The following is a 21,405-nucleotide window of genomic DNA, read 5'->3' on the forward strand; positions in this document are numbered from 1 at the left end:
ACTCATGTGCCAAGCTGTAATCCTGATTACAGGTTCCAATTATCTTTTCTGGCAGCCACTGCAAAGGCAGTGATTAGAGCAGCTTTGGAGGAGTCAAGGTTCAGGAGAGGCCATCAGGCCATGACTCTGGGGAACGAGGTGTCTCCTGTGGTGACATAGCCTTTGCTGTGCTTTGCTGCGCCTTTACCTGTTCGGAGGTTGAAGTGGTGGTGGCGGGAGGGCGTGCTGCCAGCTGATTCTTAGGCCTCTGTACTGCACAAGCACACTTCTGCCTTATAGGCGGGCAAATGCGGGCTTTGCTGCTGACACTGGACTTCCACTCGGATGGATAACTGCTGCTCGCCATGGCCAGCACTCCCCCTGCTTTGAGATTACCAAAGTCTGCGTCCGTGCACTGCTGCGCTCAGGGCTGGGTAGCACAGGTAGATGGATGACAGCGTGAATTGCATCCGATGGCTGTTCTTTGCCCTTTGCCCAGCGTGATTCATGCTGTTATCCAGCTGTGCATGGTAAGCCACCCAGCTGGTGTACAAAACGTCCTGTGGATTTTGTGGGATATGTGACTGCGCAGGGCCTCAGATTTCATCAATCTGGTTACAGAGAAGCACTTTATTTAGTTATCTAACCAAGCTTAATAGAAAATATCCCACACAATGTGTTTAGCAATGCTCACCTGTCCACCAGGAGCTCCTGCCCAGAAGCATCGCACCGTATCACAAAGTTTTTGGATCTACAGCTTGAGAAATCCTCTACCTTCACATACACTGAGCATTTTGTGAGTGTGTGTTTTGTCACTTTTATTCTTGAGATAAGGTTAAGATTCTGAGATTCCCTTTGTCTTTGTTTTGATTTTTATCTGCTCTGTGACTTAGGTTGAGTGAGCTAGTAAATCTTACATAGCTATTGATCCAAGAAAAGCATCAAAATAACAAAAAATCCAAATGTTCCTCCACTCCTATTTAAGGCTCTCAGATCAGCTGGTTTGGTCCTATTTCTGTGCATCAGTTCTCGGTGTGCAGCAGCAGAGTATGTGGTTTCATTACGGCATGTTCATTACTTGGTTGCTGAGAGTACTCGGCAGACCCACAACACATGCGGGCGATGACAGAATCTCACTGAGATCTCAGGCTTTACCACCTAAAATAGTCTCATAGCATTCCTCATGGATGCTTTTGGCTGCAAAGCATATTGGCATTGTGTAACACAGAGAAAGGAGAAGAAAATTTTAATACTGTCATTACAGAATTAGTAAAATAGTGATTGACTGAAAAATGAATGTATCAGATCAAGAACTGATAATCTGGGAGCTTGAATCCCCTTCAACATATGAACATTGTTAAATGTGTTTGCTATGAAATCTTCAGCATCATTTTTGATTAGTTTGAACCCAGCTCACCTCTGTAGCTATTTTTTGTTACTCTCTATTCATTTCAACCACAAAAACTATTTTTCTCACTGTTATCCCACAGGAATTTATCTCTACACAGGAAAATATTTTTTTATTATTTTTAATCAGCTTTTTTTCTTTATTAGTGATTGTTTGGGGGTATTATTGGAAGCTTAAAATATTTCATATAAATCACTTGCAGAGAATGCTATTCAGAGATATCTAATAAAGGCTGCTAGCATCAGCACAATATGGGAAGTTAATTTGCACAAGGTTAACCCGGCAAGCTCTGGGACTGATACATTCCGTTTAATCTTAAATGAGATGGAGCTATTAATTCCATATAGTTTTAACTCACATTAACATTCTTTTTTTGCAAAGCGTAATCGCTTCCCCCTCAATGATAACACTGTGATGCTTCTAGTTAGGGCTGCTCTCTGCAGAGGAAGGGATAGCGCCTCCCTGAAGAGCTTACAGTGTCAAGATAGGCAGAAAAAGGGGACACTAGAGAGTGGTGTGATTTGCTAAAGGTCACACCACAAACCCTCAGCAGAGTGAAAAGCAGACCCCAAATCACCTGAAGCTCATTCCAGTACTGTATCCAGTGGACCATGCTGCCTCTTAATGTATTTCTGTTCTTATTGTTCTTTCTTTGTAGTTCGGGATCGGGTACGGTCAAAAATGGAGAGAGATATTTTGGCAGAAGTGAATCATCCTTTCATAGTCAAGCTTCATTATGGTAACTATAATAAAATACAATTTATGTTTGTTCTTAAATTGGTTGGGGATTTCTTCATTGAAGAAATTCTTCATTTATATCGAAGGAGAATTTTAGTATAAGCAGATCTTAGCCATTTGTCCATCAAAATACATTTGACATAAAGTCTAATGTGATATATTTTGCTGATAGGGTAGCTGGTGAGTTACATCTGCCAGCCCCCCCACCTGCCGTTAACTGTCATTTAAGAAAACAGAGGAACTATTTTTAATAATCAGCATATTTGTAATTGTGTCTATGAATGCTGTGTCTTGCTGGAGTTGCCTTCCTGAGCCTCAGCAGCTCCTCGAGCCCCCAGGCAGCCCCGTTATTACTGTACAGGTCCTTCTGAGGATGCTGTGGATAGTGCGGGCTCTGCCCTCGCACAGGTCTGGGAGCTCCTCTCTGTGCCCAGCCCTCAGTGACTCCTGGTATCTGTTACAGTAGAAACCAATATTAATTTGTAGGTGCTTAGAATGGAAAGGAATATGTTAGGTATACATCATTGTCTCTCAACTGATATCATTTTCCCCATAGTCTAAGCTAGACTGCTTAATGCTGTAGAGAAGTTAATACTTCTGTTCCCTAAGTGCTGAAATGACAGGAGAGCTAATATCATGAATGATACACCGTTAGTCAACAATATTTATTCTTTGGAGACTTTATCTTGATTCAAATTTCCAACATCTCCATCCTTTTCTAATGCAGCATTTCAAACAGAGGGGAAGTTGTATCTAATACTAGATTTCCTGCGGGGAGGGGACCTTTTCACAAGACTCTCCAAAGAGGTAAGCTGATAGATTTTAAATTTAGAAATGAAAGACTATCCTGGATTTCCAGAACCCTGATGAAGCTGGTGGGAGTGCCTCAGGAATAGCCCTGATAAATATGTGTGTGTGTGTGTATACTTATAATAGAGTTCCATCTTTAAATGGGTTCTTAATAATTGTTTGATTAGTGCCATAGGGAATGCAGCAGATAGCCTGTAAGCATCACTATCACAGAAAACTAGAAGGCCATTCCCATAGCAGAATAGCTCCATTGCTCACAAAACGTATCTTGGCTGCGATTAGAAGCAGTAGGAGAATCCCATCCCCAATACGTTCTGCCTGGGACATGGGCATGGAAGTGCTGTAGAAGCACAACCACTGCCAGCAGAAAAAAGAGATGCCATCGGTCGTGGGCTGACCCCTGCGGGGGGCATGCAGGTGGAGCAGGGCACTGGTCACCAGCAGGAACATGCTATCTCCTGCAGCCGCTGCTGGGAGCAGGTCAGGGCCACCCGCTGCCCAGGGTGTGCAGTTTGGTTGTCACCTGCTGTCACACCTACCTGGGGACAGCTGCTGCTTTTATGTCCTCCATGGGCTCAGTCTGTTCCCTGCCCTCTTCAGCTCATGCCTATGGGTAGATTCTGCTGCTGAAGAATAAGAAAGTCAGGAAACCAAACCTGAGTCTCACTAATGCCCACAGGGAGAGGCAGCAGCAGGTTTTCCAGATTCACTGGAGCCAGGGGTCATTTTGGGGTCCTGAGGGCTTGTCTGTGCCCTTGGTTTGATGTCACCAGTGTAGTGTCCCCAGCCTTTGGTCTCTGTCCAGACTGGGGAAGGGGTGCCAGTATGCAGTTGACACAGAATCTTTAAAGATAAGACGAGGATGTCTCATACGGCACCTCGAGGGGGACATCTGTTTAATCTTCTCAATTAGAGGAGTTATGGATGGACTAAAAAAGCTGTGAGAACAGTACTTTCATCCAAAAGTTCCCGAGCTGCTTTTTTCCCACCCCAGTCCTGATGGCAGTGGCAGCAGCTCATGGGTTGAGAGATGCTGCAGGCTGCAGTGGAGTTGGCTGGCTGACTGTCGTGTCCACCGTGGGCTGGGAGCCCAACTGTTTGCTTTCCAGGCTTGTCTGCTAATGCAGGAAGACATTCGCAATTGGTTAGTTACAGTGCTGAATACTGGTATTTTACTACATGGTACCAGTTATTTTCAATATGATAAAAAAAGATTAAAGAAAATAAAACTATCTTCCTGCGGCTTGCAATGAAATCAGGCTTTGTTATTGACACGTGCTGTCTTAAAGAACCTCTCTGATTTCATGGGAGAAAAGAGAAAAAGTGTTTCTTGGCACATTCTGCACAATCAGGGGACTTGGAGGTGAAAGAGCACATCTCAGCTTTTGTACTCCAATGAAACTTCAGGTTTTCCTAATGCTTTTACAGTTCAGTGTGTCCCACTCTATACTATCAAGAACGAGTCCTGTTAACTTGACAGTCCTGATATATGCTTCTCTTTTCAGTGCTTGCAACTCATCTTGTCTACCTATACTTTGCAGCTGTTTAGTGGCAATGTATCACAAGGGACGACATTATGGGAAAACTTGTATTGTTTGCAGTTTATGAAATGTGGACTTGGTCCAATTTTAGTGGACTTTCAGTCAGATCACATTACAGCATGCGTACATGCAAAGCTCATTTCTTTCTTGTCTGTCTTTCTGAGAACTCTGACTGTAGCTGGATATATCTTTACAGATCAAGTTTTTCCCTGATTCTGTTGATTTCATATCATGCCTACATTATTTGTCTTAAACATTATTAATAATTAAAATTTATTTTTATATTTAATACAACTTTTTAATATATATATCATAGTTCCTTCTCTCCTTTGCAATGATACTCTTAATTAAATTGTGTGACATCTGCTCTCAGAATCCTCTAGTTTTGCTGTCAACCTTCTGCAGCTTCTCAAAGCACTCAAGTATTGTGGCTGCCCCTTTCCAACAGCAGAGGCTTAATTTTAAAAATAAGCTCGACAACTTCTACTGCAGATATTTACACTTACATATGACATGAAAATTTGTGTTGAGATAAGTCATTTTACTTCTGTCATGTGTAGTATTTGCACTTGCATATCCAATATTTCAGCTTCTCTTTCTGCATTATTATAGCTGTGCATATTGAACTTTAATTAAAGAGAAGTTAATATCATCTAGGTTATAAAAGATGTTGAACCAAAGAATTTTCTTGCCACCTGAGCTCTGTTTTTCTGAGCTTAGTATTTGGCAGGGTTTTTTGTTTGTTTGTTTTTGATTGCAGAAATTTCTTTACACCTAAACTAGAGCTTTCAGTGTTAGTAGTAGCTGTGTCAACTATTGAAAGGAAACAACCAACATCAGCTTAGATCTCATCAGGCCCCGTGTGCTGGCCAGCACATCATTGCTCAGGACATCTGCAGCAGGATAACTAAGGCTCAGTGCAAGGTCCTGCTCCATGATCTGTCTCTGTCCCTGGCTCTGGCTTAGGGTGAAGCTGTTTGCTCTCTCACAGCCAAAACAGAGGCACTGTTGTTGATGCTCCTTTGCATCAGGGGAGATTCTTCTAGCTGTCATGCACAAGGATGTGCCAGGTCTCCTTCTTGCACACTCCTCCAATGCTATCCCAGGCTGCACACCCTCAAGCAGTACCATGCTGAAGACACCTGGCACCCTATGTCAGATATTTTCACCTGGAAAACCATAAACAAAATGCTGTGCCCCAGGACTGCAGCAGTGCTATCCTGGGCGTATGGGAGACCCAAGTACTATGTGGATTGAATGAGGTCACAGCTCTAAAAACACTGCCTTGCAATGTAGCTGCAAGCCCCTTTCGCTCTTCTGCAGAAGCTGGGGGTTGTTCCCTGCGGCACATGCCTTTGGCAGTGAGGCCATGGCCTAGGAGTCTGGTGGCCACTGAAGGCGCTGAAGAGACCCCCTGCGGATTCCCTGAACCCTCAATGCATGGAGGCTTCAATCCATCTCTGAGTGTCCTCATGCTGTATTATTCTGCTCATATTTGGAAACAAGATGTGTTTCTGTTTCTAAAACAAGAAGCCTTATGCTTCCCCAGAGAGGTTCCCCATATTATTATGTGAGAATTTAGGAACCAAATGCCAAGATCTTAGCAAATTAAGAGATGTGAAAGCAATACGGGCTGCAGTGAATATATTGAATTTTGCCATTCACTTCCAAAGGCTAAGGAGTTAGAACCTTATTTATATTATTGCGACATGATGTCATCTAAACAGATCAAACAGACGAATGAGAGCAGCATGTTTTAAGGAACAGAAGAAGTACTCGTCAGATCAAGTTTTGTTTTATAAGGAGAATCTGGTAAGAATTGTTAATGTGAGCTCAGACAAATTATGGAAAATTGAACCTGATATGATGGGCCTTCCAGCATTCCTGAGTTAGACAATTCCTTCCCCATGTCTGTTTAATGCAAGCCAGCCCACCACTGTCTCGTAAATAGACGTGTTCTTCTTTTCCTTCTCTCTAGGTGATGTTTACAGAAGAGGATGTCAAGTTCTACTTAGCCGAGCTGGCCCTGGCTTTAGACCACCTCCATGGGCTTGGAATTATTTACAGGGATCTGAAACCAGAAAAGTAAGTTAATGAGAAAGAGTGAACTGAAACATAAATACGTGAGCTTTTAGGTCGTTTCTGCTCCTCGTCTTGCTAACAAGTCAAAAGGTACCAGAGACTCTGCCTTGCTTCCTGTATGTGAGGCAGTACACGAGAGCCTAACTGTCAAGAGTAGGTTTTGTCCACTCCATGTAAGTTGATAATGTAGGGAAGTACCATATCCTCTCACAAGTGAAGCTTGGGAAGTGGTGACACATGGTGGAGCAGTGGTTGAGACACCAAATACAGAAGTGGCTAAGGTGGTAATATGTGGTAGACCCAGTACAGTCTAACACAGCAGCAGTGCAGTCTCTTTACCAGTGTTTGTTTTCAGTTATTCCACTAGGCTGGGGCATGAATTGAGCTCCAGTCTCCACAGTCCCATTCTCCAGGGTCTTCCTATTATCTCACTTAAGCATGAAGCCAAATACTTCATCTGCAGTGCAATGTAATGTGGCCTCAAGTTTATGAATGAGCTCAGCGCGGCGGGGTTCAGACCTGTGCTGTTGACTTCAGCAGAACCATTCGTGATTCGCACCATTTAATCTGGCCTTCCCTCTGATGGGATATAGACAGTTCAAAGCAACTCCTCTTCCAGCTCATACAAAATATGTCTTGGCACTGTTCAGTTTTACTATAGCCATTGTTTAAAGTAAATGAGAATCTCTGAAAACTAATGCGCATAGTGGCTCATGAAATATAACAATCAACATTTTAAAAACAATTTTTATTAACAATCCAAAATATTGTCCCAGAATGATTCTAGCTTATTTGTTATTCCTAATGTGGTTCTATGTAGGTTTTTTCCTTCTCTTTTTCCTCTGCAGTACATCAATAGACTAAATGACACCCACAGTGCTCTGACTGGCAGTCATGTGATATTGTCTTTATTCTGTTCCACTTGGCTGGTGCTTTGCTTGCGTCTTCTGTGCCAGTGCTAATAAAGCAGGCTGCAACATGTCAAAGTTACCAGCCTTTTTAGTGTAATGGTCACAATCGTTTAAAAAAGATGACCACTGAGAGCAGTCTGCTTGGCTGTTGTTTACAATTCCAAAATAAAACAGCAGAGCAAGCCTTTTCCTTTTGTGACAAAAAATTTAAAAATATGCAAATCTTCCTTTAAAAGGGAATGATATTACTGTCACGTTCACAGAAAAAAAAGAAAAAAAAAAAAGACACCAAGATTAATTGAAATTGGATTTTGTAGGTGAGAAGCTGAAGGGGAGGACAGGACATTATTTATTTATGACATAGTACTATAGACTAGAGTTTTTCGCTTTTAAACTTTGTTTCTGGTGAGTGTTAATATGAATCATGTACTACTTTTCTTTCTGGTGTTAGATGCTGTTTTTCATGTAAGTGTGTGATATATGTAGCTGCTATTAGAAGCTATCCAAATATGACCCTGTGTATTCAAATAAAAGTCATGGTGCTGCTAGGCATATGCCATAATTTTTTTTTTTTTTTCCTTTGGGAGAAGTTAGAAACCAAGGAGAAAATTAAATGCATGTCAAAACTATTCACTGTATTTGAGATACGTAGAACCTGATTTTGCAGGGTTCTCAGCGTTATGTGTCACATTGCATTTCAATGCACATCTCTCTCTGACTTCAGTTGCAAGTGAGAGTACTTACTATTTCTGCAGGCCAAACTGCAATGTCTCATATCAGGGATCAGTGAATTGATAAATTAGAGCTCACCTGAGAAAGGAAGGTGTCACTGATTTGTCACTACCACACAGAAACAAGTAGAAAAGGCTAAGCTGGAATCCAGATCTCTGTGTTTTTTTATCTGTCTTAAAATCAGTCAGCCATCTCCTTCATTCTTCAGCTGTGCTAAAATCCCTGAATACTATCTATCTGTTCTGCCACCTGTGGCAGGAGTTCTCTGGAACAAAACAAGAAGTATCTCCATGCAATTAAAGACCTTTAAAGACTCAGGTCAAACTAAGGTGGCAGCCCTCATTCTGGTATTTCCTAAACTTGAATGTATGTTTTTATAACTTGACTTATATAATAATAAAATTGTAATAAGTATATTTTTATATTTATATATAAGTATATATATAATATTTTGTTAAAATATAAAATTTATATATTGTTTTTAAAATTGTTGTTCAAGAATGGGAATGACCCAGACTGGTATAACTGACGTTCATACCTGGGGATAATTCAAGGCATCTGTTTAAGTACAGGAAAAAAAAATCCTTTAAAATACCTTTATTACCACTAAGCCTATGTGTAGCCATGCCTAGCACAGCAAAGTATGACAGCCTGTGGTTTCACTGGAACTTTAAGTTTAGAATAGAAAAACAGGTACAGGTGAAAAACATGCATTGTGAAGGGGAAAAAATGCTAAATTTTTAAGTTACATCTTGGAAAGGATAACTTTCTAAATGAGACAATAACAGAAAGTCAGGACTGTCCCAGGATAATCTCATCCTTCCCTTGCCCTTGTGCAGGGTCAAATATACCAAGGTCACTGCTAGTGTGTTGCTAACCTATTCTTAAAATAGTTGGCGAAGATTCCACAGCCTCCATAGCAGACCTCTCGGCAGTGCTCCACCAGTTGTACCTCTAGAAAGATGCTCTTAAAAGCTACCTTGACATTTCTGTGCTGCAGTTGCAGCCCATTGCTCCTTGGCCTCTCCTCCTAGATTCTCCAGGTGGCATGTTTGCTTTCAGCAGCAGCCTTGGGGGACTGCAAGAATGACCTTGTCCTTAATCCTGTCTTCTGTACACTAAAAAACCCATTTACTGAATTTACTGAACAACTTTTTTCTTTTTTTTTTTTTTAACCAGTCAGTCTTTCTAGGCATTCAGTCATTCTCATTTCTCCCCTTTGATTTCTCTTGATCCGTATCTCCTCTGCAGTACAACATCCAGAACTGCACCACATCTTGAGGAGAAGCATTGCCAGTCTGAAAGAGCACAAAAGGTTTACTCAGTCAGATTTGCAGAAATGGAGATAAATTAGTTTGTAATTTCCCAATTCTTTTTCTCCCCCTTTGCTAAAAGATAGGCACTACATTTGTCCTTCCTTCATTGCTTAGTGCTTTTGCTGTCCTCCAGAAGCTCCCAACAGTAACTGCTAATAGGTTTGAGATTGCTTCAGTCAGCTCTGCAAGCGTCCTAAAATGAAGCTCATTGGAATTGTTTATGGCAAAGAAGAGTGGTTAGAAAATAGCACTGTTCAGACCACTTGAGAGAACCTCAGTACATTAAAATTTCAGGTTCAACTTTTTTTTTTTTTAAGATTCCCTGAGCAAAAAAAATTCATATTAACAATTCAAAGCTATGAATTAATTTTAAGCACATCCAGAATATATACATGCTCTGGGAGTTGTTATAAAGTTAGCTGTACTTATTTCAAAAAGGCAAGCAATTGAGTTTGCTGGTTAAAGTCTTGTATGGAACAACCAGATGCTTCTTCTCTTAAAATGCTGAAGCCATTTCTTCTCCTTGGGTTGTCTTGGTGGTTTCAGTGGGATGCTGTGTGGAACAAGGTGCTGTTCAGTCACATTAAAACCTCATTTAGATCTTGAGACGTGCTTCTGGTTAAGAACTGCAGTATCAAGCTGTTAAATATGGCTATGTTGAACTAGAAAAATGGGGATTTGTAAATTAGTACATGAAATGTGTTATTGCTTATGCTGCGGTTTAAGAGTATGAATGACTTAGAAGAAACTCTACCTTCTGAGAATGCAGATCTTTTTTATTTATTTTGCCTGTTCTATCTCCAGGTACCCAGCTGCATCTTGATAGAGTTCTATTGCAAGGACTTCAGTTAGCAAAGAGAGGCTTAAGTTGTGATGCCCTCAGCTGTCCATACAAGGGACAGCTCAACTGCTCATTTAACAGTTCCTGAACCACTGAACGAATATATATATATACTTTTTTTAAAAAGGCCATTTAATACAGCATGCTGTAAGCCCTGCAATTCATTCATGAACGTAGCTGCTCTGTGGAGAGAGGGAAGATCTGAGGATCAGTGAGGGTCAAAGACTTTTGGTGGAGAATTGCTATCAGCTTCCACTGAAGAGAACTGTCTCTTTTGGGGACTTCATGGTGCCAATGAAGCTACAGCAGAGATGAGTTCAGCATATGACTGTTCAGCTTACCTGAGATAGTATGGCATCATGCAAACACCGGAATGTTACAAAAGATAGACTGTTTGGGCAAATCTTCATTTTTGGGAGATATTTGGATTCTTCATTCTGCCCAGTACTTTCATAACAAAGCCTGCAGCCAAATTAAATGCTCTCTGTGACGTTTCAGATTTTCTTTCCAACCTGAGTTTTTGGCTATGGTTTCTGAAAAACACAAAGTGTGGGTTGAATTCTCTGCAAAACTGAGCTGACTTGGAAAAAAACTTAAATCATCAAAAAACAAACAACAACAAAAAACAGAGTTGCAGCTTTGATAGGTTTGGCAGAACTTCACATTAATTTGGGTATATCGGAGCTTTAAAATGAAGCCTAAAAGGCATGACTCAAAACTAAAAATAAAAGAGAGAAATAAGAGAAAATTACTATGGCCTTGATTTAAGATACAACATAAAATAATACGAACAGCTAATATTCAAAGTCTTTTATCTCTGTGTTAAAGCTGCAGAAAAATAAATAAATAAATAAATAATGAGGTTGCAGTCCTAGCTCTACCATGAGCATCTTCTTCTCCTGGTGCTAGTCAGAAGAATGTCATTCCCCTGCTAGCAGGTTAATTTCTCTGCCTCTGACATACAGATTTCAGCTTTTATTATCCCAAGACATACTTTTAAACTGAAGTCAATGAAAGCAGTTTAAATTTTTGTGGGACCATCCTCAGGCTAAAATTTTGTTATTGTTTTGAAATAAAGAACAGGTTGACAATGGCAGTATCCTGTAAACACAGTCAGAGCTTAAACTGAACAGATAAAATGGGAAAATTTAATACTGAAAAATACTACTCACTGGAATTACAGCCTACTTTAACATTTAAGTAGTCGACTGTTTTTTATAATTTCAAAGCATTGATTTAGAAGAATTTTTTTTCTCAAGTCTGAATCAGATTAACAACTTCCAGTTTTTTTTTCCCTTCCCCAAAGTAGTAGTAGTTTATTTCAGATTAGCTGATCCTGCAAACCCCAGCTAACATAATTTGATTGTCACAATAGAATTTCTACTACTGACAGTGGGGGATAAAAAGGAACAGTAAAGTGATAAAGATAAAAAGAGAAGACAGAAAGGATGATTAGAGAGGAACTTTGCTTCCACAGTCAAAGAAAAAATATTTGTCAGTTGCTGTAATCTGGGTATTTAGCAGCAGATACATTGTTCTTTGCTTCTAAATGTCACTCAAAGCTGTTCCACTGCAGCATGCTATTTTCTTTTTACATCAAATGTAATTTTTTAGTTCATAACTATAGCTTTCTATGCATTGGCAGATGGCAAATGTGGAAACCCCCAGCTGTCCAAAGCATACTGCCAGGGGCAACATGAAGCTGAAGGCAGCTGAGGGCTCTGTATAAGGGTGTATTTAGGGAACATGAGACAGGATGGAATTATAGATTGAGTTTTGGGGGATGTAGGGTACACACCCGTAGGAAACCAGGATCCATTTATTTTGTTGTTCATGCAAACATGTAATAGGAGACAGTATGCTTCTGTCTCACTTAATTTAAGAGAGTGTTATCAGTCTGATAGTTGCATGGCTGTTGCTTTCATACCTAATGGAGGTGAAAGGTATGAAAACCACATATTGCATACATAGAAGAGCAGCATGAATTTTCCGTAGGAAGTCAATGGAGTATAAAATTAATGTTTCTGGGGAAAATCCCACACCCCTTGAATTGTGCTGTTACTCACAGGGACTTCCTGTGCATGGGACAAAATCTGGGGTGATTCCTGTGAGCTGTGCTCCCCCGGCCCTTCTTGCAGAGCTGGGTCTGTGGGGTTCAGACATTCGTGCTCAGTTCCAAGTTGGCAGGTGTTTTATTCTGTTCTTTTCTGAAGCACAAGCCTCTTGTTTTGGGATTATAGCCACAAAAATACATTTAAGCAAACCTGTTATAGGCTAGTACTTAAAAATTATGCCTCATCAAGAAATCTGGAGATAAAATAGAAGCAAAGAAGCTTTTATTGAGAAGAAAAAGCTTTAATTATTGAACATATAGTAGTGACTCAGCTGCTGGCCTTTATTTGATGAATTACACAATAACAATCTGTTCCAAATGCACAAACGAATGGCAGAAGATCATCTCTTTTCAATTATGTTTCAGCTCAGAGACAACCTTTCACAAGAGTTACACACAACCTTTCCTAATGTGTTAGCTTTGCTTCTGTCTTATTTTCTTCCTGAATAAATGGATTAAAGTGACTCTCTGAGAGAATGACATTACAAAAATAGCTTATACCTCGCTAGACCAGTTTGAAAAGGCTGACACTAAATCTAGCTAGGACTGAAGGAACACCACCCTCATTATTATGTCAGTACTAATAGGCAGAAAAATTACCAAAAATCATTATTTTTCAGTTTCAGTGTGCCTTCTTATTTCTGTAAAAATCCAGCAATGCTTTTTGCAAACTACAGTCACTTTTCTCACAGAAATGTTGGAGTGCCTTTGTGAGAATAAGAAAAGTTGGCAGGTGGCAAACGTGAGAACACTTGGATTTGGCTGCCAGGCTGAATTTTCATTTATGCTTCCGGACAGAATAAATTAGCAGGGGCTGAGATCCATGCAGCTAGGTTGTGAATAGTCATTATGCTCTGCGATCACTTTTATTACTTTAGCATGAACATATCTACCTTTGGAATTAATTTCAGGTCCAGGGAGTCCAAGCCTTTATTATTTGTGTCCGTGCCTTTATTATTACAAGAACAGGGGAGAACCTATAGCTCCTTCTCCTGCTGGAAGCAAATTCTCTGCAGCTGTTTGCTTTGAACACCTTGTTCTTTCTGAGCTCAGTTCCCATCCCCATCCCAAGCATGCTGTGGAGAAAAGAGGAGGCTCCCTGTGCAACTGCCACAGGCTCTGCTTGCTTCAGGCATGAGATCAGTCAGACCTTCGGGGATCATTTTTCTTTCTGGAGGCATATCATGCACTGAGGGTTTATTTGCAGGTGTATTTGAATCATGTATATCTCCTTACTAGTCTTAACCATGTTTTATTCATGTTTGTTAGCTGTGATCTGTGACCACCTAATGAACTTATCTTTGCTTTTTGCTTTACAGCATTCTTCTTGACGAAGAGGGACACATTAAGATAACAGGTATGTGGGGAATAGAAAACTACATGCCTGTGAGCTAATTTTTTTCCGCACTATGCTTCATGCAACTTGGTCTTTGCTTGGAAAAAAATCAGAAGCATTCTTTCCTCTGGCAATTCATCAAGCACTCATGTGCTGCACAGCACATGGAGAACATAGTATTTTCTTGGTAAAATCATTCTCCAGACTGACTTGAAGCTTTTACTCTCGACTGCCTACCACCATGGATGGAGGGATGTTCCCAGTATGACTGATTACTCCGGATTAATTTCTCTGAATTTATAACTGAGTAGAGGACACCTTGGAAAACCATTCCTTTGTCACTCTGGAGATGCTGTCTGGCCATCCTTACAACTCTTTTCCATCTGCAATTATTATTCATCAGGGTAATCTGAGCAAACATCCTTACCAGCATTCTTTGCCAAACCTGAACAGAGTGTTTCTGCTCATTTAAACATTCTCTTCTGCTTTGAGCCAGAACCTCAGAGAAATGGGTACACTTGCCTTCAAGACATTTTAACAGATGCCAGCAAGGCACTCCGCATAGGCAGGGCATCAGTGCACACCTGCCTATGATCTTTCCACACACAAAATATGTGCGCAGCCAGAAGGTGCTTCATCAGTTGTTTGGTGTGTTCTTCTCCAAATATGTTTGGTTTGAACAGCCTAAGTGAGCACAAGTGTTAATAATCCTTTTTATAGACCTGACAATTTTTTTTTTTAATTTATTTAGATTTTGGTCTAAGTAAAGAAGCCATCGACCATGACAAGAGAGCATATTCATTCTGTGGGACAATAGAGTATATGGCCCCAGAGGTGGTCAACCGCCGAGGACACACTCAGAGTGCTGACTGGTGGTCTTTCGGCGTGCTCATGGTAATGGAAAGGTGGTATTTGTTTGTTGGGGGGGTGGCTGGAGAAGTGATCAGATACCTACCTCAGTGTTGCAGGGGTGAATCATTAATTGAAGCTGATCATTAGTCCAAGAGCTACCATATGCAAATACATCACAAGGAAAAATACCACAGAGAGAAAGGAGCTATCTATCCTAAAAAAAATGATGTTGCCCCAAGAGCATTTAGGAATAAACTCATCACAAAATACAGTTAGCCTGAAAAATAGAAGGAAGCTCCTGCATAAGAGATGAGTCCCTAGAAAACACTTTCCAAAAAGATCTCTGTGAGAGATGTCTAACTACAGTGAAGCTGCTTGGCTGATGATAAGGTGTTGATAATACGCTCGTGAGAGCTGCTGTGTTTGATGCTGGGATGCAACGCCAGAAAAGGCTCTCAGAGAAACATTAAACCCCCCTCACGCCTGCCTTTCCAAAATTAGGTCTTTGAGCTCTAACCTGCTTCCTTCTGTACCCATCCCACCTCTTCAGTCTCTGGTGTCATTACTGCTGAGCAGAACAAAGGGGGAAGGTCAGGGGGAAGTTGTTTTGTGACATTGCTATACATTTAAAACCTGTAGGTTAAAGCACTGTAGGTTTTTTGATGTGGTTACTCCCAGTGTCATTTCATCAAGCACAGCACTGTCCCTTGAGCCTCATTTACTACTCCCACAGTGATATGTTCAGGTAACAAAGATGAGGTCGCCATCCTGAAGCGTGCAGGCTTCAGGCTTGTCCCCTCACTCAGGGCACCGCCACTGACAGGCAGCCACAATACAGCTAGACTTCCTGTGGCACGGGAACTACTTTAGGTAGCTGTATGTTATGCTACCCACCACAATCCAAAGAGTTTGTTTAAATTTTGTTTGCCCTAAGTAGACAAATGGTGTCTCCAAAGGAAGCAAGAATAGGAAGCAATTTGCAAACCAGGAACATTTTTGAGGAGGCCTACATCACTGATCTAACTGGTCAACAGCAGCTAATCTAGATAAACATTGCAATTTATTACCTGAATTTAAAAGAAGAATATCCTTATCTCCTACAGACACAAATCCATTTGTGGTTGCAGAGCACTTATGAATCACATGTTTGTTCATGAAAATCAATAGATTATGTCTCATAAAATAAATACACACCAACCTTTTAAATTTTTTATTATATGTTTATTTTTGGAGGATAGCTGTGCCTTCTCACTGTCTGTCTCTAGTTAAAAAGAAACATTGATGTATTTGGTGCATAGATTGTTTTTCTTTCACCTGCTAATGAACTTGGTTCCTTCCCACATGTTTTTTTTGCTAGGCTTTCTTTTTTTTTTTTTTTTCTCCATCTCTCTCTCTTCTTCATACCCTCTGGCAGGAATTCAGTATGTTAGAATTAGGAAAGATAAGAATCCACGTAAAAGGAGATGCTTTAAAGACAGTAAAAATCACTTTAACTGTAAGCTGATGCTTTAAGCCTTTGAGTGCTACCAGACATCTTAGAGGAAAAAAAAAAGCTTTAATCAGTTCAAGCTTTTTTCCTTTTTAACAATTAACTGATTGCGGCAGGAAAAGGGGATTTCCAAACACTAAAAGTGCGTGAAGATTTCTGATACTGTCTTGTGCTCTTCTCAACATTCCTTGTTTTCTTCAGTCTGTCGCCTGAATCTTCTGTTAGGGAAGCTGTTTTTATGCCAGTCTGAAAAACAGCAGAGAGTTAAATGGTATCCAAATGATTTATTAGCATTTCTTGAAGTTATTTGCAGTATAGTATGAAATATACTTAGAAAATATACCAGTTGGCATATGTGTAGATTGAAAGGAAGGGAACATGATAGTGTAATTTTTGTGTTTAAATTTTGGTCAGTAGAAGGAACACAGTAAGGAAGTAGTGATAAAACAGCTTGTAAGCTAGCCATCAGAAGAGCAACCAAACATCGGTTCTCTCATCTGTTCTTTTCTGTGAACTGAGATTAATGCTACAATATGAAGAGGAGTCAGGGGTATGCTTTGACCAGTCTCAGTCTACAGTCAAACAGTGATCCTTGAAGGCAACATCAAATGTGAGACGTTGTGATTATTAATATCAGGACAAATTTATCTGACAAAGATTAGGTTCTAGTCTTATTAAAGTCAGTGAAAGTGAAACTTCATTTACCACCACCTATGTCTTTGGTACTCACCACAAACCCAGAAATATTATTTGCTGTTTGTTTGCTGCTCAGACTGTTTGAATCATCTTATGGTAGCTTAGTAGGTCTCAATGCATGTAGTTACATGAATCTTGAAATTCACCTTTCTCAAGCATTCTCTCTCCCATCCCATGGGGCAGGGTGAGCAAACAGCTGTGTGATGCTTAGCTGCAAGCCAGGTTAAACTACAACATACCTGCCTCTCATTTAGTAAATGCTGTAGTAAATGCTGGAGAAGTTGTGGTTTATCATATTCAGACATTTATTTTTTTTAACTTTTTTTTTTTTTTTTGCCTTCCTGCATCTTACTTACTGTATTGGAGGTTTTAGATAGAGCGTTGCTCTGTTTTAACACTATTCTACAAAAGCATATTCTTCTCATCAAGAGATCTGCATAAACAAGCAATTGAGTTAACTTGTTAAAAATTTGTGTGTATGACTGATAAATTTTAAGCAGCTCCACAAGAGACTTGATGCCCACTATGTCATTTCTGAAGCCCAGATAAACTTGTCTGCGACATAAAATGGAAGGTGGCTCATAGCAGCGGGTTTATAATTCATCGTACTGATTTACGAAGCCACAGCCATTGTGGAAGTTGTACCTCTTTTCACTTCAGGAAAAAGTACTGCACACCACTGAGAGTCATGTCAGCAGAGAGGAGATTATAATTAGAGAAAGAAAGGGTGCGATGACTCCACAGTCCATCCCAAATAAAAATAAATGTATTTATATTTGTCAGCAATGAAGTGAAATCTGCATAAAAAAAAGAAAAGATTCCCTTGCTAGCCGAAGTATTCTGCTCTGTAGTAATTTTCACTTTAACCTAACCACACAGTGACATTGGAAAAATAAAAGATAACAAAGCAACACTATCTTCTTGTACAAAATCCTATCATAATATTCTTGTTTCGTTCTCATTGCAAAGGATGGTCTTCTTAATGAATAGTATTTTAAATGTCTATGCTAGCTGCTATATGAAGGTATACAAACCCTTTGGAAACACAAATTCATTATGCTTCACAGATGGCTAATAATGGTAAATAGTACATTTTACAAATGGTAAAACTGAGTGGTTGACCTGCTCCCAGCTTCCTGGAAAATGACTGGAAATGCTGAGAGGGTAAGCCAGCCATTCTGACAAGAGTGTCTCTCTACTCTCCGGAACGGAGTATTGACAAGTTTCTTCTGTAACTTTGCATTTTATCATTTGTTGCCCACAATATTTGGGCAGACTTAGGCTGAAATGGTTTGTGCTGTCTGCTGTCCTTCCCTCTGCTATGATTATTCATCTGGCAATCACCCCAGGCTGTGGATTTTTTCTTGTTCATTCTCTTCCTAAATGACCTAACAGCATCACTTCTCGTATCCGTTCCCATCAGGCTTGTTTTGTGGTTGTATTAGTAGGCAACTGAATTGTAGCAGGGAATAATTGCCTTTCTTGCTGATTGGTACAGAAAGGAATCCAAGGTTGGAGGGAGGCAAAGTCTTCTGAGGTATTGGCTAAGAGAAGGTGGCGCCCCAGAATATTCAAGAAGTGAGTTGTTCTCAAGGAAGGCAAGGAACAAACCAACTAGGTTTATACAGATGAGGAAGCGGGAAGAGTGGAAACTGCATTTCCCAGAGAAAAGAAAATTATAGAGTCTGCATTAATAGCCAAAAATACTGCAAAGTTTCTTCACACCTAGGCTCAGCTCCCAGTCAGCCTTCTGTGACCCATACTACTCTGTATTTATGTGAAAGTCTGTTCACAGCAAATGCTCGCTTCTGCTTGCATGTTTAGGTTTAGCAAGTTCTTGATTTTTTAAAAAATAAACGGGAAACGAGGCTGCTGTGCAGCAACCTTAACTGATAAGATTAACTATCTCAAATTGTGTGGTGGTGGTTTTTTTTTTTTCGTTTTTTTTTCAGTTTTGTTATTTCATTTTTAATCTTCAACAAATTTTAGAATCAGGACAGCATTTAGAGGAACCAGTGCTTTCTTCCAGCTGCTGCTGAGTTGAGTTCACTGAAGTCAAAAACTCAAGTAAATTTAACTCACAGTAGCTGCATTTCACTTTAAATATTGATGTTAAGTGCATTTCTTCTGAGTCTGAATTAATCTCAGTGTTAGACCTGTGTAACTGGAGGCATGTGGTAACAGTGCTAGCCATTAAAGCAGTGCAGTAAATATTCCCTGCAGCCTCCAGGACAGTCACTTCCCCCACTCCCTCCTGCAACTTCAATTTATTTTTCCTTTTCTTCCTCCTTGAACATTGCATCCAAGATTCTTGCCCTCAGGTTGCTTTGCCCTGCACACACACTGCATTTGTAGATCTTCCTGTGATATCCTAGTGGGTGGGAGCTGCAGTTGTCGTCCTGCCGCGTAGTCACTGACCAAGCAGTGGTTTAGATCTGTTATCATTTGCATCAGCAGTGTCAAGCCCATTTCTGCCAAAATAAATGAGCTGTTGCAGGCATTGTTAGTGCTGTGAAATTAGATTTATTATAACAACAAAGAAACATGAGCAAGTGTAAGTGAGCATTTGGTACTTATCCAGAAAGCAAAGGAAACTCTTTAGAAATTGTGATGAGGGTTTTGTACAATATGTGTCACTTTTGTTACTGCCCTGGGAAGCAACATTCTCTGCCCCTCATCCCTAGGATATATTGCCATTTTGTTCAGGAATAAAGCTCCTATAGGTCAGAATTATTTTGAAAATGGGGCTTGAGCTCCTATGTCATTTAGGCAGTTTTATCAATTCTACCCCATCATATTTCTTTCTAGCAGACAAACTGCTTTCCACCAGCCCTGCAAGACAGCTGCTGTCTTGACTTTCTTACACCAAGCAGGAGTTAACAGCTTCATGTTTCCAAATCTTGTCTATATTTGTCAGTCATATGCACATTTTTTAAGTATTTTTCCTTGCTTCTGCCTTGTGTTTTATCCTTTTGAGGTAATTTGTTCATAATGCAGACAAATCCTTTGATTAATTATAGTCAATTAATTACTAGGCTTCTAAGCCTCTCATTTGCCCTCTTCACAAGTCTTGCCTAGCAATTTCATAGTTATAATTTTCTTATGTTTTCATATAGTTTTCTTATGACATGGCCCTATCTAATCTGCAAAAAGGGAGTAGTCGGGCGATGAAGCAGTTTGACAGTTTTTACTAATAAAAAGGCTCCTTTTGCAACAAATTTGCTTCCTGAGAGGAGTGAAGCTATTTGTGTGGTAAGGTACGAAAACCACGTAATGGTTTGCAATCTGTCCTACCTTAATAGATATTTAATTTATAGCAATTAATATTAATCAGTAGGTATTATTGTAGTAGAAGATATCCAAAGCCTGAATCAGAGACATAAGCAAATAATCGTCCTCCTTATCCTCAATGGACATCGTCCTCCTTTATACCCGGGCTAAATTATGTTCTTGGTTTTTAATTTGCTGATGTATAACCTTCATCATCCTTTAGTCAGAGGAAGCAACTACCACTGATACCCCCATGAAACGCTGAGGCTAGAGCTGCATGAAAGTCCTGGTATTGAATCCATACTAAATTTCTTTGGCTGCTTTTATTACAAATGTGAAATTTCTGTCAAATTTGCTGAAAGCATTGCTCTGTTTCAAAGGAGCTATAACTGACTGATGTTTTCATAAGTGAGTTAAGCAAATAATTGATGATGATTGCTGAGTTTTGCTTTGAGACTTGGATTCATTTAAATGTGACACTTGCAAAATTCATCGAGTACAGCCAGGGAAACCAAAATGGGAGAGAAAAAAGAAAGTAATAATGCCTTGAGGTTGTTGGGTTTGAACTTGTTTCTCCTGCAAAGTATAGCAATGACATTTCTAAGTAGTGTAAATGTGGTTGGACTCAAGTAAAAAGAAGCATAGAATCATAGAATATCCCAAATTGGAAGGGACACGAGGGATGAAGAAAAGGTGTGGGATGGTGTGGTAAACCCATTTCCCTTGCACCACAGTCCGTGCCAGACACCTAAGAACAACCACACCTGTTCAGACTAAAGGTCCATCCAGCCAAATATCTCATCTCCAACATAGTCATAGGACAGGTGCTGGAAGAAGCAGCAAGTATGATACTTCTCGTTAAACATACCAAAACTTGACCCTGAGTATCAGTTTGTAACAAGGCTCTTGAGCTAAATAGTCATAGTGGTCCTTGATGTTCTGCAAAATCCACATTTGCTGTATTGTTTTTTTCCAAACTACAGCTTGTTGGACCGTTCCTTTTCCTCAAGTTTTTGGTTATGTTTGAAATGAATAGAAGATGATCATGGTGTAGATAAGCTATGCAGACTGTCTCAACACTTACTCACTTTGCCATTTTATTGTTATTCCACAGTTTGAGATGCTGACAGGATCGTTACCGTTCCAGGGTAAAGACAGAAAAGAGACAATGGCTCTTATTCTCAAGTGAGTAGTGAAACCTATTTCGTTTCCTTAACTATGAGTTAGCCGTGCCCTTGGGGCAACCTATAGGTCCTATGTATATGAAGGATGGAGAATAATAATGTGCATA

The 21,405-nt window shown here is 40.0% G+C and overlaps 1 protein-coding gene across 1 annotated transcript in view; it reads left to right on the top strand.

Annotated features, from left to right (window-relative positions):
* RPS6KA2 (ribosomal protein S6 kinase A2) overlaps positions 1-21,405 on the top strand; it is a 302,905-nt gene that overhangs the window by 220,219 nt on the left and 61,281 nt on the right. Inside the window, exons 5-10 of the mRNA XM_080588462.1 lie at positions 2,046-2,126; positions 2,853-2,932; positions 6,455-6,561; positions 13,791-13,828; positions 14,559-14,701; positions 21,229-21,299. Coding sequence (XP_080444588.1) covers positions 2,046-2,126; positions 2,853-2,932; positions 6,455-6,561; positions 13,791-13,828; positions 14,559-14,701; positions 21,229-21,299 — 520 coding nt within the window. The remainder of the gene's footprint in view (positions 1-2,045; positions 2,127-2,852; positions 2,933-6,454; positions 6,562-13,790; positions 13,829-14,558; positions 14,702-21,228; positions 21,300-21,405) is intronic.

Source organism: Anser brachyrhynchus (assembly GCF_964034855.1).
Source record: "Anser brachyrhynchus genome assembly, chromosome: 3".
Lineage (NCBI taxonomy): Eukaryota > Metazoa > Chordata > Aves > Anseriformes > Anatidae > Anser > Anser brachyrhynchus.